This window comes from Chrysochloris asiatica, unplaced genomic scaffold (genome assembly GCF_000296735.1).
Source record: "Chrysochloris asiatica unplaced genomic scaffold, ChrAsi1.0 scaffold00013, whole genome shotgun sequence".
NCBI classification, from domain to species: Eukaryota; Metazoa; Chordata; class Mammalia; order Afrosoricida; family Chrysochloridae; genus Chrysochloris; species Chrysochloris asiatica.
The window spans coordinates 24,700,769-24,713,274 of record NW_006408531.1 but is presented as its reverse complement, the minus strand read 5'-3'; the positions used below and the strand labels follow the sequence as shown (position 1 = coordinate 24,713,274).

Sequence of the window (12,506 nt, the reverse complement as noted above, 5' to 3'; positions counted from 1 at the left end):
AAAAAGTTCCTGTGCAGCAGATTTGCCCAATCCAATACGTCGTCTGATCTCTTGACTGCTGCTTCCGTGAGTGTTGATAGTTGATCCAAGAAGAATAAAGTCCTTGACAACTTCAATCTTTTCTCCATTGATAAGAATGTTGTTTATCCATATCGAAGGCTGTGCTCTTTGATCTTCATAAGTAAATGTTTCAAGTCCTCTTCACTTTCAGCAAGCAAATAACTCCCCCCACCCAATCCACTTGTCATCGAGGCAATTCTGACTCATAGCAACCCTGTATAGGACTTCTAAGGAGCAGCTGGTGGGTTTGAACTGTCGACCTTCTGGTTCACAGTCCAGTGCTGATCCACAATGCCACGCCAGACCCACAGCATTTAGGGGTGAGTTAATTCAATGTTTGATCAAATATAGCAGGCTGATTATTTAGTTTATAATTTTGTATGGCCCATGAATGATGTTATAAATTTTGGCAGATAAAAGGTTCCCCACCCCTGACCTAGATGGAGAATCTGTCAAGAAATAACAGCTTCACATTTTGATATTTTTGTTTAATAACATTTTCTGTGATTTTATGGCAGTAAAGTAGGCTTTGTCTTATAGTGGTTAAGTGCTCATCTGCAGACCAAAAGGCAGGCAGTCATAGTAAGAGAACATATTAAATGATCTGAAAAAGATTTTCATTTAAAAAACAGTTGTTTTCTTGGTCATTGTCAAATAATTAGGTATATCCTACTAGCTCCTCATCAGCACTAAGTAGATGGACTAAAATCACTGTGGTTCAGGACAATTATTTTAAAAGAAAGTATTACTATTAAAGCAATTAAAATAAAACATTAAGTACTCTAGCCCAAAGAAGCTCTGGTGGCGTAGTGAATTACGTATTGGAAATAACTGTAAGGTCAGCAGTTCGAATCCACCAGTTGTTACTGTGGCAGAATGATAAGGCTTTCTGTTCCCATGAAGATTTATAGTCTCAGAAACCATATACAGGATCTCTATGAGTTGGAACCCACTCAATGGCACACACCCATCACCACCACCACATAATCCAAAATAGATTGGAAATAACATTGTTAGTATTGTAGCATTTAAATGGTAAGCGATGTCTACTTCTAAAAATATACCTGAATTTTTATTCAAGTAAATGCTGCTTGAAAGGGGAGGCAATGTCAAACAGTACATACCTGTTCTAGAATCAGTATTAAATTGGTTTATTTTTTTTCAAAGCTAAGCATTTTGATACCCATAGGTTATTTTTGATTATACTTTGCTAAATGGGTTTGCAATCTCAAATGATCGATTAGTAAAGTAATTTTTAATTGATTGAGAATTTTAATTTCAAATGTCCCTCCACTGGATATGGCAAGTATTGATCCTGTCCCCCTGAATATTTTGGGTGAATTAAGTAAGTGGTTGCAGACATTACGAGGTTTGATTGAAACAGTCTCTACGGTCACTGAAGACGCTAGAGAATCAAGCAATCACTGTGCAGCAGAGGCCCCGATGCTCCATGGCGCACACATGGCATCAGTTTTGGGGAAGAGGACTGCATTTGTAATCTCTTCATAATCTGATATCAAAACCACATTGGTTGCTATAGTAACAGTAGCAAGAAGAAAGTAGGCATGTGTGTGGATGAAAAACCGTCTTCCTTTCTGAATGTGGGTGACATGTTGCACATGTGTGATAGCAATCAAGTCAACCTGTACGGAGAACAAAATTGAAGTCTAAATTCTCAAAATGTCATGAGGTTGAGAGTCAGACATAATTTGCAGAAGCTAGCTGTCCACTTGTGAATATAAGGGAGAGTGGTTTTGTTGGCCCCTTTGTTTCCTGGTCACTCTTGTTAGTTCGGAGGCCAGTACAAGCACAGCTGTTACTTTCAGTAGCTCTAATCTGCTTTGCAGGGAAATGCTATGTTACTCCATGTATTTCCAATACCTTCAAACCAGTGGAAATGGCAAATGATTAAAAGGATATTTCCAACTGTCTTAAACACTCTATATCCAAAATATTGAGTCTTACTTCTCTCATGAGATCTCCGAGAGGGTGATTTGCAGTGTGTCAGAACACCTCCATAGCTAAATCACAGATGAGACTCATTTAATCTTCAATACTCATTTACTGTTGCAGGCCTATTATGCGATATTCCTGAACAAAGGCCGTCTGGAAGTGCATCTCTCCTCAGGGGCACGAACAATGAGGAAAATTGTCGTCAAACCAGAACCGAGTCTGTTTCACGACGGGAGAGAACATTCCGTTCATGTAGAGAGAGCTAGAGGGTAATAATAGCACTCTAGTACTTACTGTTAAACACCCTATAAACTAACAAGAACTTCCTTTCCCTAACATTAGAGTCTACCTGAACCTTTTGAATGTGTAGGTATATTATTTGTTTCAAAAAATACAAAGTAGCTTAATATTCATTCCTTTACATTTTGTACTTTGGACACCTCATTTACTTTGTCTCTTAGGAATTCTACTAAGAGCATTTCTATTCTGTACAAGTCTTCTCACCATCAGTGGAAAACAACAAATGCATCTGCTGAAGTTTTAGACTGGGGAAAAAAATCCCCCCTCCTCAAATATTGTCTTCTCAAATAGGTATACACAGAATGAAACACACAGAACGGTTCAGCTGGAGCCAGCAGTCTTTGGCAGCTGTGATTTCCTTCAGCTTCCAAAGCAGTTATGGTAGTTGCTTAGAAACCTGTCACAGCTAAAGAAAATGGCAGCAGCTGCAGGACCGACTGAGCACTGTTAGATGCATATATATGGTAGACAGGCCTCATCCCTGTCCTTCTCCCCAAGGTGACAAAGTGCCTGTGGAGTAACTCCATGAGGGACCAGAGTGCACAGAGAAAACCTTGTTGCCTTGCAATCCATGAAAGCATATGCTTCCAACTACTGAATCAGGGAATTGACCATAATCATGTATAAACTAATTTCTCAAGTCTTCATAATGTTGCAGTATGTTATACTTACTTTGTTGGGGAAGTCATTTGAATTTTTCATCAAAATATTACATGATAACTCAAGAGGTAATTAGTTTAGAAGGACACTTAGAGAAAAGGAAAACAGAAGCTCAGAGATTTTGGGGGCCTCAGATTCCCAAATCAGCAATTCATTTTATAGACTGAAGACATTAAAAAAAAAAAAAAGAAAGAAAGAAAAACCTGAGAATCAAATTTGATGAAACCTCAAAACACATAGAATACCTTTAAATATGACAATGGTATGAATATGCAGCAATACTTGAAGCAAGTAATTTAGCATAAAGACTGTTTTTAATTATCCTCTTATGTGGATAACAGTTAAGCTGAGTTGTGAGGATTTTGTTTCTTCTAAGTCAATGATAAAAGTGTTCCTTGGCTCATATTCTGTTTATATCAAAATGAGGTTGAGGGCTGAAGCAATACAAAGTATTTATGCAGAGTGTCTACTAACTAAGATGTTTAGAAACCATGATTAAGACAAATGAGGGATCGATATTTAGACAAGCAAAGAAATTTTACTAATCTAACAGCTGCATATTGCATTCATGGTCTCTGAGGAGAAATGCAAACCGAATTCTCTCATTTGAATCTTCGGAAATGCTTTAGAATGCTGATTTTACTTTTTATTTCCTGAGTCGATTTCAAGTCCTTTATCAAAATTGAATCCTTCTCATTGTGAGAAGAATTTTTAAAGGTGTAAACTTTTAGAACTTCAATAAGCAAATAAGTTTCAGAGAAATATTCTATCCTAAAATTATTACAAATACTTTATTTTGTAGAGAATGAATACTGAAATTCCCAAACACATTGGGATGTTGCACTGAGGTGTCCTTTTAACAGGTGTTTCTTTAAGAAGGACATTTTGTTATGCCAGTTTCACAGCTGTTGGCCATCACTCCAGCCTTTATTTGATTAAGCTCAGTGTATAGTACATCAATGAACACTGGTCATTCAGTTAATTGGCCATATAAACAAACAGTTTTACCATTCACCATTAATTACAGGCTAGTGTACCAGGTGTACTAGCATGTAGGTACTGCACTCTGCCAAAAGCAGAGCACATTTGTTGCCATGATGTCTCATTCAGCACTCTAAGGTCAAAAAATACTCATCTATCCTTTAAGCAAGCATGTCCATAAACTGATTAACCAGAGATCACTAATGATCTTTAGATCTTCACCCAGAAACATTTTTAATGTTTCACATACCTATTTATGACATGTTCTCTATCAAATCTTAAATAAAGATTGTGTCCTTTTATCCTTACAGATGTATGTTATATGTGTACTAATATGCTTTCATCACAAATGAGCAAGTATTGATTAACCTGCCCAAAGTCACACAGCTAGTAAATCATAGAACCAGTGTTTAACAATTCCATCTGTGTTCAGCCAACTGTTTATCCTGATCCTTTTATTGTGGTCTCCAAAATGTGTAGCACTTTATGTGGATTATGATAGTATTATTGATTTGGAAATATTTGCTTTCTTCTAACACTTTCCAGACTTGTTAATGTCAATCATCATATTTTTCCCCTAAAACCCCTTAACCTCACCACCTCACAAAAATCGTTGGATTTTTTTTACCAAATTCAGGGACAAACCTCTCAAGATTGTTCTTGATTTTCTATTTCCCTTTGGCCTTCTCCCTAATTCTTTCTCCTTTTCTACTCCTTCCCCTCAAAATTTTCACATCAGTTGCTTCATTATCAAATTTTTTACTGTATCAGTTACCCCTGTCTTATGTGTCTGCTTTGCCTACTGATCCTTCTTTTGAGTCCATTCTGATCCTGCTAAGTTTTCTCTGTGTCACTGAAATGATAGCAAGCAGGTCTTCTTGTTGTTGTTGTTATGTGCCATCGAGTCGGTTCCGACCCATAGCGACCCTGTATAGGGTTTCCGAGGGTGTAAATCTTTACGGGAGTAGAAAGCTTCATCTTTCTCCCGTGAAGCAGCTGGTAGTTTCGAACCGCTGACCTTAAGGTTCGCAGCCCGATTTGTAGCCACTACGCTACCAGAGCTTCCTTAGCTAGACTAAAACATTAAACCCTAAGAGCCTAGAATAGCTCATCAGGCCAGTAAGATGAATGTCTGAGTTGGTTTTCTCCTTTACAAGAGCATTCTTCACACAGGCACAGAATTTGGGTCAAAATCAATGCAGTTTCTTAATTCGTTTTCCATTGTTTAAAGTAGGTATTTTTAAATTTCCATTTTATGAATGAATGAGTGAGATCAAATAATTTTTCCAAGATCCACAGATAGTAAGCTTTCAAGACAGTACTTAATTTCAATTTGTTCCCTTTAAAGCCCATCTTTATTCTACATTACCACCGTTTCCTGGGTGACTACTTTTATGGTCCTTGGGGACAAACCAGTTTCTAGAAGCAGTCTATACCAGAAAGAGGAGGACTCTTTTGCTCCTTAAAAATTATAATCAAGAGAAGAGGTTTACATTCCTTGCATGGTCTTTAATACTGGCCTGAAGCCCTCATTGAAATTCCTAGGAATAGTCTCATAACCTGTTAGTAAGAGGTTGCTTTTAACAAAGGAGAAAAGGGTGTTGGGAATGGGATCAACTTCTCAGTGACTCACACATACCCAGAAGTCAGGGGTTTTCTTAAAATCTTATAAAACCACTGACACTTAGAACTTCCTGATCTTTGTCAACACATTCTTACAGACTCTGGTAGAACACCAATATGTCACTTGTCTCAATTTTTCCTTTAAAACTAAATCTTACCTGTCCCCTTTTCAATCCTTGAACAGTATGTTTTGAGCCATCTTGACATTTGCCTTCTTTTTTTCTTTTAATTTTTTTGTGTAAATTGGGCGAATGTTTATAGAGAAAATCATCAGTTTTACGTTCAACAATTCATACATTGATTGCTATCCCTAAAATGTAACATCACTTATCCTACTTCCTCTCTGTGTTTCCAGTTTCCATTCCTCTTTCTTTCCTAACCCTTCTGAACTTTTTCCTTAGATAAATGCTGTCTTTTTTATGTCAAATGAGTGATTGTTCTTACGTGTGTGTGTACTGCACTAGTGTTTTTGTTCCCCTTAAAAAACCTATCTTTTTTTTTTCCTTAATTTTTATTGTGAATTGAGTGATAGTTTACGTGGGGGACATCAGTTTTACACTCATCCACTCATTGTATTAGTTTCATTGCAATGATTACAATCCTCTGCATGCGTCATCATTCAAGAGGATTTGCTTCTATTTCCTCTGTTTTTTATTTGTTTGTTTGTTTTGGATTTGACCTATTTGGCTGAAAATTAAGCCATGGGGGTGAGCTCATTTCCAGACCCAAAGGGCAAAGAGAAGTCATTCTCTAGACAACCAATAACCTGGTCTCTTTTATGATTTTGAATTTGGTTCCACATTTTTCTCCCACTCTTTCCAGGACCTTCTAATGTGATCTTTCCCAGTGTAATGGTAGCGGAGGCCAACCTTTTAGTTCTGGTCTCAGGATTGTAAAGATTGATGTTCACATGGTGCATTAGTGCACAGAACTGACTGCTTCCAAGTGTCTTCAATTTCCTTTGGACAAGGAGACACTCATGAGCTTTTAAGATCCTAGTCACTACTCATGAAAGTACGACATAGTATGGTCTTTGTGGGCAATATATTATGCCAATTGAACTTGATGTCCCCCAGGACCTGAGATGCCAGGTCCAACAACTCATTCACTCAAGATGTTTGGGTATGTCTAAGAAGTTTTCGTAACTTTGCTCTCTATATGCTTCACCACATTCGTGGATATATTTGTAGTAAAGGTACCCTGTACAAATGTTCTCTGTCAAACCTTTATATATTTGTGGGCATAGTCCCACTCTCCCTCCTGTGTGTCTATCAGCCGGCATGTCTGTCCATACTTCTATTCATAAACCACTGTTACTGCAGGATTGTGTATATAACAGTATTTACCTCTGTTGCAATTTAGCTCTTGCCCTCCTCCCAGTGTCTTCCCTTGCCTCCAGCATTGTTTGTCAACCTTCCGCTTATTGTATATTGCCTTCCTCTTCACCCAAGTTAACACCTGTCTACTCTAGCCAGTGACTTGCCCTTCTTTCTCCTCCATCTGCTGATAATCATCAAAGAATGCTTCTTTTAGTGGAAAGCTTGTTGTTAATTTTTGCACTAGCAGTCTCGTACAATATTTGTACTTTTGTGATTAAGCTCCATTCACTTATATTTGAGTTGTCCAAATGTGGGACAATTGCTCAGTGCCAATTCAGAGCGATTCATAATCTTTTCTCTGTTTTGTTTCTAGTTTTGCATGTGGTTTTTCTTATTTATAAAATCAATTAAGATGATACTTTAGGATGGAGTTTTCCACCCAAGTACTTTGGTTTTCTCCCTAAATATGAAGTGAATTTTCGGTAATCTATTCAGGATCCTCAGGCTGGTGACTAATACTTATGGCTAATACTGACATGCTGAGTGTTGGTGTTGAAACCCAAAACTTGCTCTTATAACAAAGGAGAAAATGCCCTTAGTCATTTTCAACCTCAGAACTCTTTGTCTCTTTCTGATTCTTTGCCCTAGGGTCCAACGATTGTTGTGAGTAAGTAGCATGAGGTTCTCAATTAGCAATGTGTGAGTTATCTCTGATAAGCAAATTGGGAAACAGCCACTAAGGAAAATCATTGCAAGGAACAATTAGCATGGTTCTTTTCTGCCTCTTTTATTCAAAAGCCAGCAACTACATTCTTTATAAATGGTACTGTATGTGCTTGCTGTAGATTCCTGCAATCTAAGCTCTCAGGAGTACAGTTTGTCCCCTAGCAGGAAGATAATAGCTAACACAAACCAAGAAATAAAGAGCCAAACAAAACGTGACCCCATGCTGTGCTAAACCCACTGAGCCTTTCAGGATTAGACATTACTACACAGTACAGAAGTTTCAGCTCTTACTGGTTCATGTTGGGCTGCCTACCACTTTGGGCAACTCCACCAAAGCCTAATGGTACAGCTACACTATTGCCTGACTTCAGTAAACTCTTGTGAAAGTTAACAAAAGAGGCAGAGAGACAAGATCCCGAGAAATAATAACATTTGATTGTATAGCGCTCCTAATACTCACATACATTTTGACTTACTTCAAGTCTACGTGAGAGAGTGATGAGAGGTAGTAGGAGAGAGTTTGATTTCTGGATGTATTGAACAGTATGGGTTTTACACTTATTTTTAATATTTTATCAGCATCTTTACTGTTCAAGTTGATGAAGACAGAAGACATATGCAAAACCTGACTATGGAACAGGCTATTGAAGTTCAAAAGCTTTTTGTTGGGGGTGCTCCACTGGAATTTCAACCTTCCCCGCTCAGAAACATTCCTCCTTTTGAAGGTTGTATATGGAACCTAGTTATTAACTCTGTGTAAGTCTATCTCCTTGCTACTATTTTTTTTTTTTAATTCTCTCTCTTGGTATGAGGATTCCTAGTGCTTCCACATTATGCAAAAGCTTGTGGTCAAAAAACTGGGGATAAGAAATTGATAATCTTCAAGTTATATTTAGAAATTTACACTGACAGCCTTCAAAAAAAAAAGGTGGGGGAGGACTTAATTGAATTGTTAGGAAGCAAGAAAATAAAAACGAGTTGTAATGTTTCATATTAATTATATTCCATCAGCCCCATGGACTTTGCACAGCCTGTATCCTTCAAAAATGCAGACATTGGTCGCTGTGCAGATCAGAAACCTCGTGAAGATGAAAATGGAGCAGTTTCTTCTGAGATAGTTATCCACCCCGAACCGATTCCCTCACCAACCTTCCCTACACTCACTCCAGTTGTGGTCCATGTAAGTGTTCATATTCCCATTGCTTTCAATGTTTTATCCAACTGTTTTAGTCATTTTCTAGTATCTAGGAGTCCTGGTGTGGCGTTGTGGGCTAATGTGTCAGACTGCAAAGTCGTTTGAACTGCAAGGTCAGTGGAAACCCTATATAGCGTCGCTATGGGTCAGAATCGACTCGACAGCACTTAACAACAACAACAACAGTGTATTATAGTCAGTCAGGATCTCTAGTATATTCTATTGTTTGAATTGAAAAAATAGGACCTGGCCATGAAAAGTCATTCTCCTCGCGTCTTTCTTAGTTTCTTTTATTCATGTATCTGTTCTTCCAATTTTCTGTAGATAAAGTCATACATGTGTTCAGTTGAAAAATTGGAAAACACAAAAATGTCTGAAGATTCAAGAATAAAACTCACCCTTAATACCACCACACAGAGGCAACTCTATTTATTTCCAGTCACTTGTATGTGCCTTTTACATAATAGATACATAATGCCTATATAGAGTGTGGTCTCCTGTGCTTAAATACGGATTCTGTAGCTAAAATTGTTTGTAAACTTTATGTCACTTCATTTATATGTACATATGGAGTCCTGATGTGGCATTGTAAGATAAGCACTGGACCAGAGGGTTGGTCTAAACCATAAGGTCAGCAATGCAAACTCACCATCCCTTCCTCGGAAACCCTATTCAGGGTTGCTATGAGTTGGATCCAATTTGACAGCTTTCAATTTTATAGACATACACACTCATACACAGAGACACATCATAATACTCTATGGTATGCGAGGCAGTGTGTTGTTGCTGTTGTTAAGTTCCATCAAATCAATTCTAACTCACAGCGATCCTGTATAGGGTTTCCGAGGAGTGGTTGGTGGGTTTCAGCCACTAACCTTGTAGTTAGTAGTCCAGTGCTGATCCTACAGTGCCACACCAGGACCCCACATACACAGAGACATGTACTAGTTCCTGGTGTGGGAAGCAGTGTAGCCTTAGGATGATCTTTGAGTCAGACTCCTGGCTTCACATGCTAGCATTTTCTACCACCACCTGTATGAATCTGGGGAAGCTGTTTAATGAATCCAGTCTCCAGTCTCCTAGCCTGTAATATGAACATAGTAACAACACCTTTGTCAAGGAGTTATTATGAGGATTGAAAATGATCACGGGTTTCAATAGTGCACAGTGTTTGATATAGGTTGTTAAGGCCCATCGAGTTGGTGGTGACTCATAGGAAATCCTGTATAGGTTTTCCCAGGAGCAGCTAGTGGGTTTGAACCACTGGTCTTGCAATTAGCAGCCTGGTGCTAATCCTCCCTCACCAGGACTCCATATAGTAAGCATTTAATAATAAACATATCTACTATGAGATTGCTGGTGTGGTGCTGTCAGATCAGCATTGGACTGTGAACCACAAGGTCAGCAGTTCGAATCCACCACCTGCTCCTCAGAAACCTTATACAGGGTCGTTATGAGTTGGAACTGACTCAACAGCACTTAACAACAACAATAACATAGTTACTATGTAGTAATGATGATAATTGCTATTTTTAAGCTTACTAAATGCTGTGGCTCCATATGACAAGCACTAGACTGTGGACAAGGTCTGCAGTTCAAGTCTTCCAGTTGATCTGTGAGAAAAAGATGAGGCTTTCTACTTCTGCAAAGATTTAAATCCCAGGAAACCCTATACAGGGTTGCTATGAGTTAGAACCAATGCATTGGCACTTAACACCAACAACAAATAATGCTAATCACTGGATAAATATTCTCATGTAATATTTATATGTATTTCTAATAAAATCACTTTAAAATAGGTATCATTATCCTATTTTTAGGTTATTCAACTAAAAGTTAGGTAGCTTAAGTAACTAAGCCATTCACAAACTGCTCAACAGTAAAGTACGAGTTTTAATTCAGTGGGTCTGACTCCAAAGGTGGACTTCTTATCACTGCAACATTTGGCCATGTCAATTTACTTTACCGCTTCCCCACTGGGGGCCATTTAGATTGTTTTCAGTGTTTCACTATTGGTGGTGGTGGTGGTGGTGGTTATGTGCCGTGGAGTTGGTTCCGACTCATAGTGACCCTGCACAGGGTTTCCGAGGCTGTAAATCTTTACAGGAGCAGAAAGCCTCATCTTTCTCCCGAAAAACAGTTGGTAGTTTAAACTGCTAACCTTGAGGTTAGCAGCCCGATTTTTTAACCACTATGCTACCAGAGCTCTTTGTTTCACTATTACAGAGTATGTTCTGATGAGCATCCCTGTGCATCAAATATCGTTTCCATCTCTGATGATTTTCTTAAAATAAATTCCTAGAGAATTATGAGGCCAAAATGAACATGTCCAAGGTTTTCAATACCTATATCTAAATTGGATTTTTCCAAAGTTTACACCAATTTCAACAGTACCTACCAACAGCACCAATTTAGATTCTCACCATAAGTGTATCAAAAAGGATGAATCTTCCTGCACTCTTGACAGCACAGATAACGTGTTTATTACCCTTGCTAATTGGTAGATCATGAGAGAAAGATGAGGCTTTCTGCTCCTGCAAAAATTTACAGCCTCAAAAATCCTATATAGGGTCTCTGTGAGTAGGAACCTACACCATGGCTCTTAATAACAACAATTGGTAGGCGGATCATCATGTTGCCTAAAATGCAGAATTTGAAAGGTCTTGAACATTTCACTTCCCTTCCTGAAGTTCCACGATGGAATTTGCTGTGAGTTTCTTGCCAGTTGAACTATTTATTAAATGAGAAGCCAACTGATCATTTCAGGAAACTGGTTTTACTCTTGGCACCATTTTCTTCTCTGTTAAATAGAGCTCTTACATTCACCATGCCAACACATGGGTTACTGTAAGAATTCATTGAGATAATGTATGTAAAGTGTTTTGAAAATTGGAAGAAGCACACCCACAGAAATAATGTGAGGAATCCCTTCATTTAATTAGTAACTATTGTGTGTCCAAGGGGCTCTGCTAGCGAAGTGGTTACGAATCAGGCTGTGAGCCGCAAGGTCAGCAGTCTGAAACTACCAGCTGCTCCACGGGAGAAAAATGAGGCTTTCTGCTCCCATTAAGATTTACAGCCTCGGAAACCCTATAGAGGGTCGCTATGAGTTGGAACCGACTCCACAGCACATAACCACCACCATCATTGTGTGTCCAGTACTCTGCTGGGCATATTATATGCATTTCATTTGATCCCTGCAAGCTCTAAGTCAGTTTATATAATTGGAAGTATGATTTTGCCCCATTTCCACACACAAAAAAATACCTGACATCAACCAGATATCAGTGAAAAATCATTAGTCACTGGAATTTTAGTTCAAGGTGTTCGTTTCCTTATAACCCATGACTAAGATCTGTCACCTGAATTTTAAAATGTTTCCTCAACTATTTTATGATGCTGCCTCAGGCCAATTCTTTCCCCCCAGTAAAAGGAAGCTAATGATCTTCCTCTTATTTGCCCTATATACCTTAAAATTATCCATTCTCTAGACTCAAAAATGTGTTTTCAATTGGAAAACATCATGAGACTTTTTTGACCTGGGATTCTAATGTCCACTTATAAAAGTTTATATATAAAAAAGGAATCCTAGTGTGGCACTGTAGATTAACATGCTGGACTGCAAGGTCGTTTTGAACCTCAAGGTTGGTGGTTCAACCTCACCAACAAATATATATGTTTAATATATA

At 38.3% G+C, this 12,506-nt stretch overlaps 1 protein-coding gene across 1 annotated transcript in view; it reads left to right on the top strand.

Moving 5' to 3' along the window:
- Positions 1-12,506, top strand: part of LAMA2 (laminin, alpha 2) — a 747,229-nt gene that overhangs the window by 697,227 nt on the left and 37,496 nt on the right. Inside the window, exons 56-58 of the mRNA XM_006834727.1 lie at positions 2,134-2,282; positions 8,202-8,378; positions 8,634-8,802. Of these exons, the coding sequence (XP_006834790.1) occupies positions 2,134-2,282; positions 8,202-8,378; positions 8,634-8,802 (495 nt within the window). The remainder of the gene's footprint in view (positions 1-2,133; positions 2,283-8,201; positions 8,379-8,633; positions 8,803-12,506) is intronic.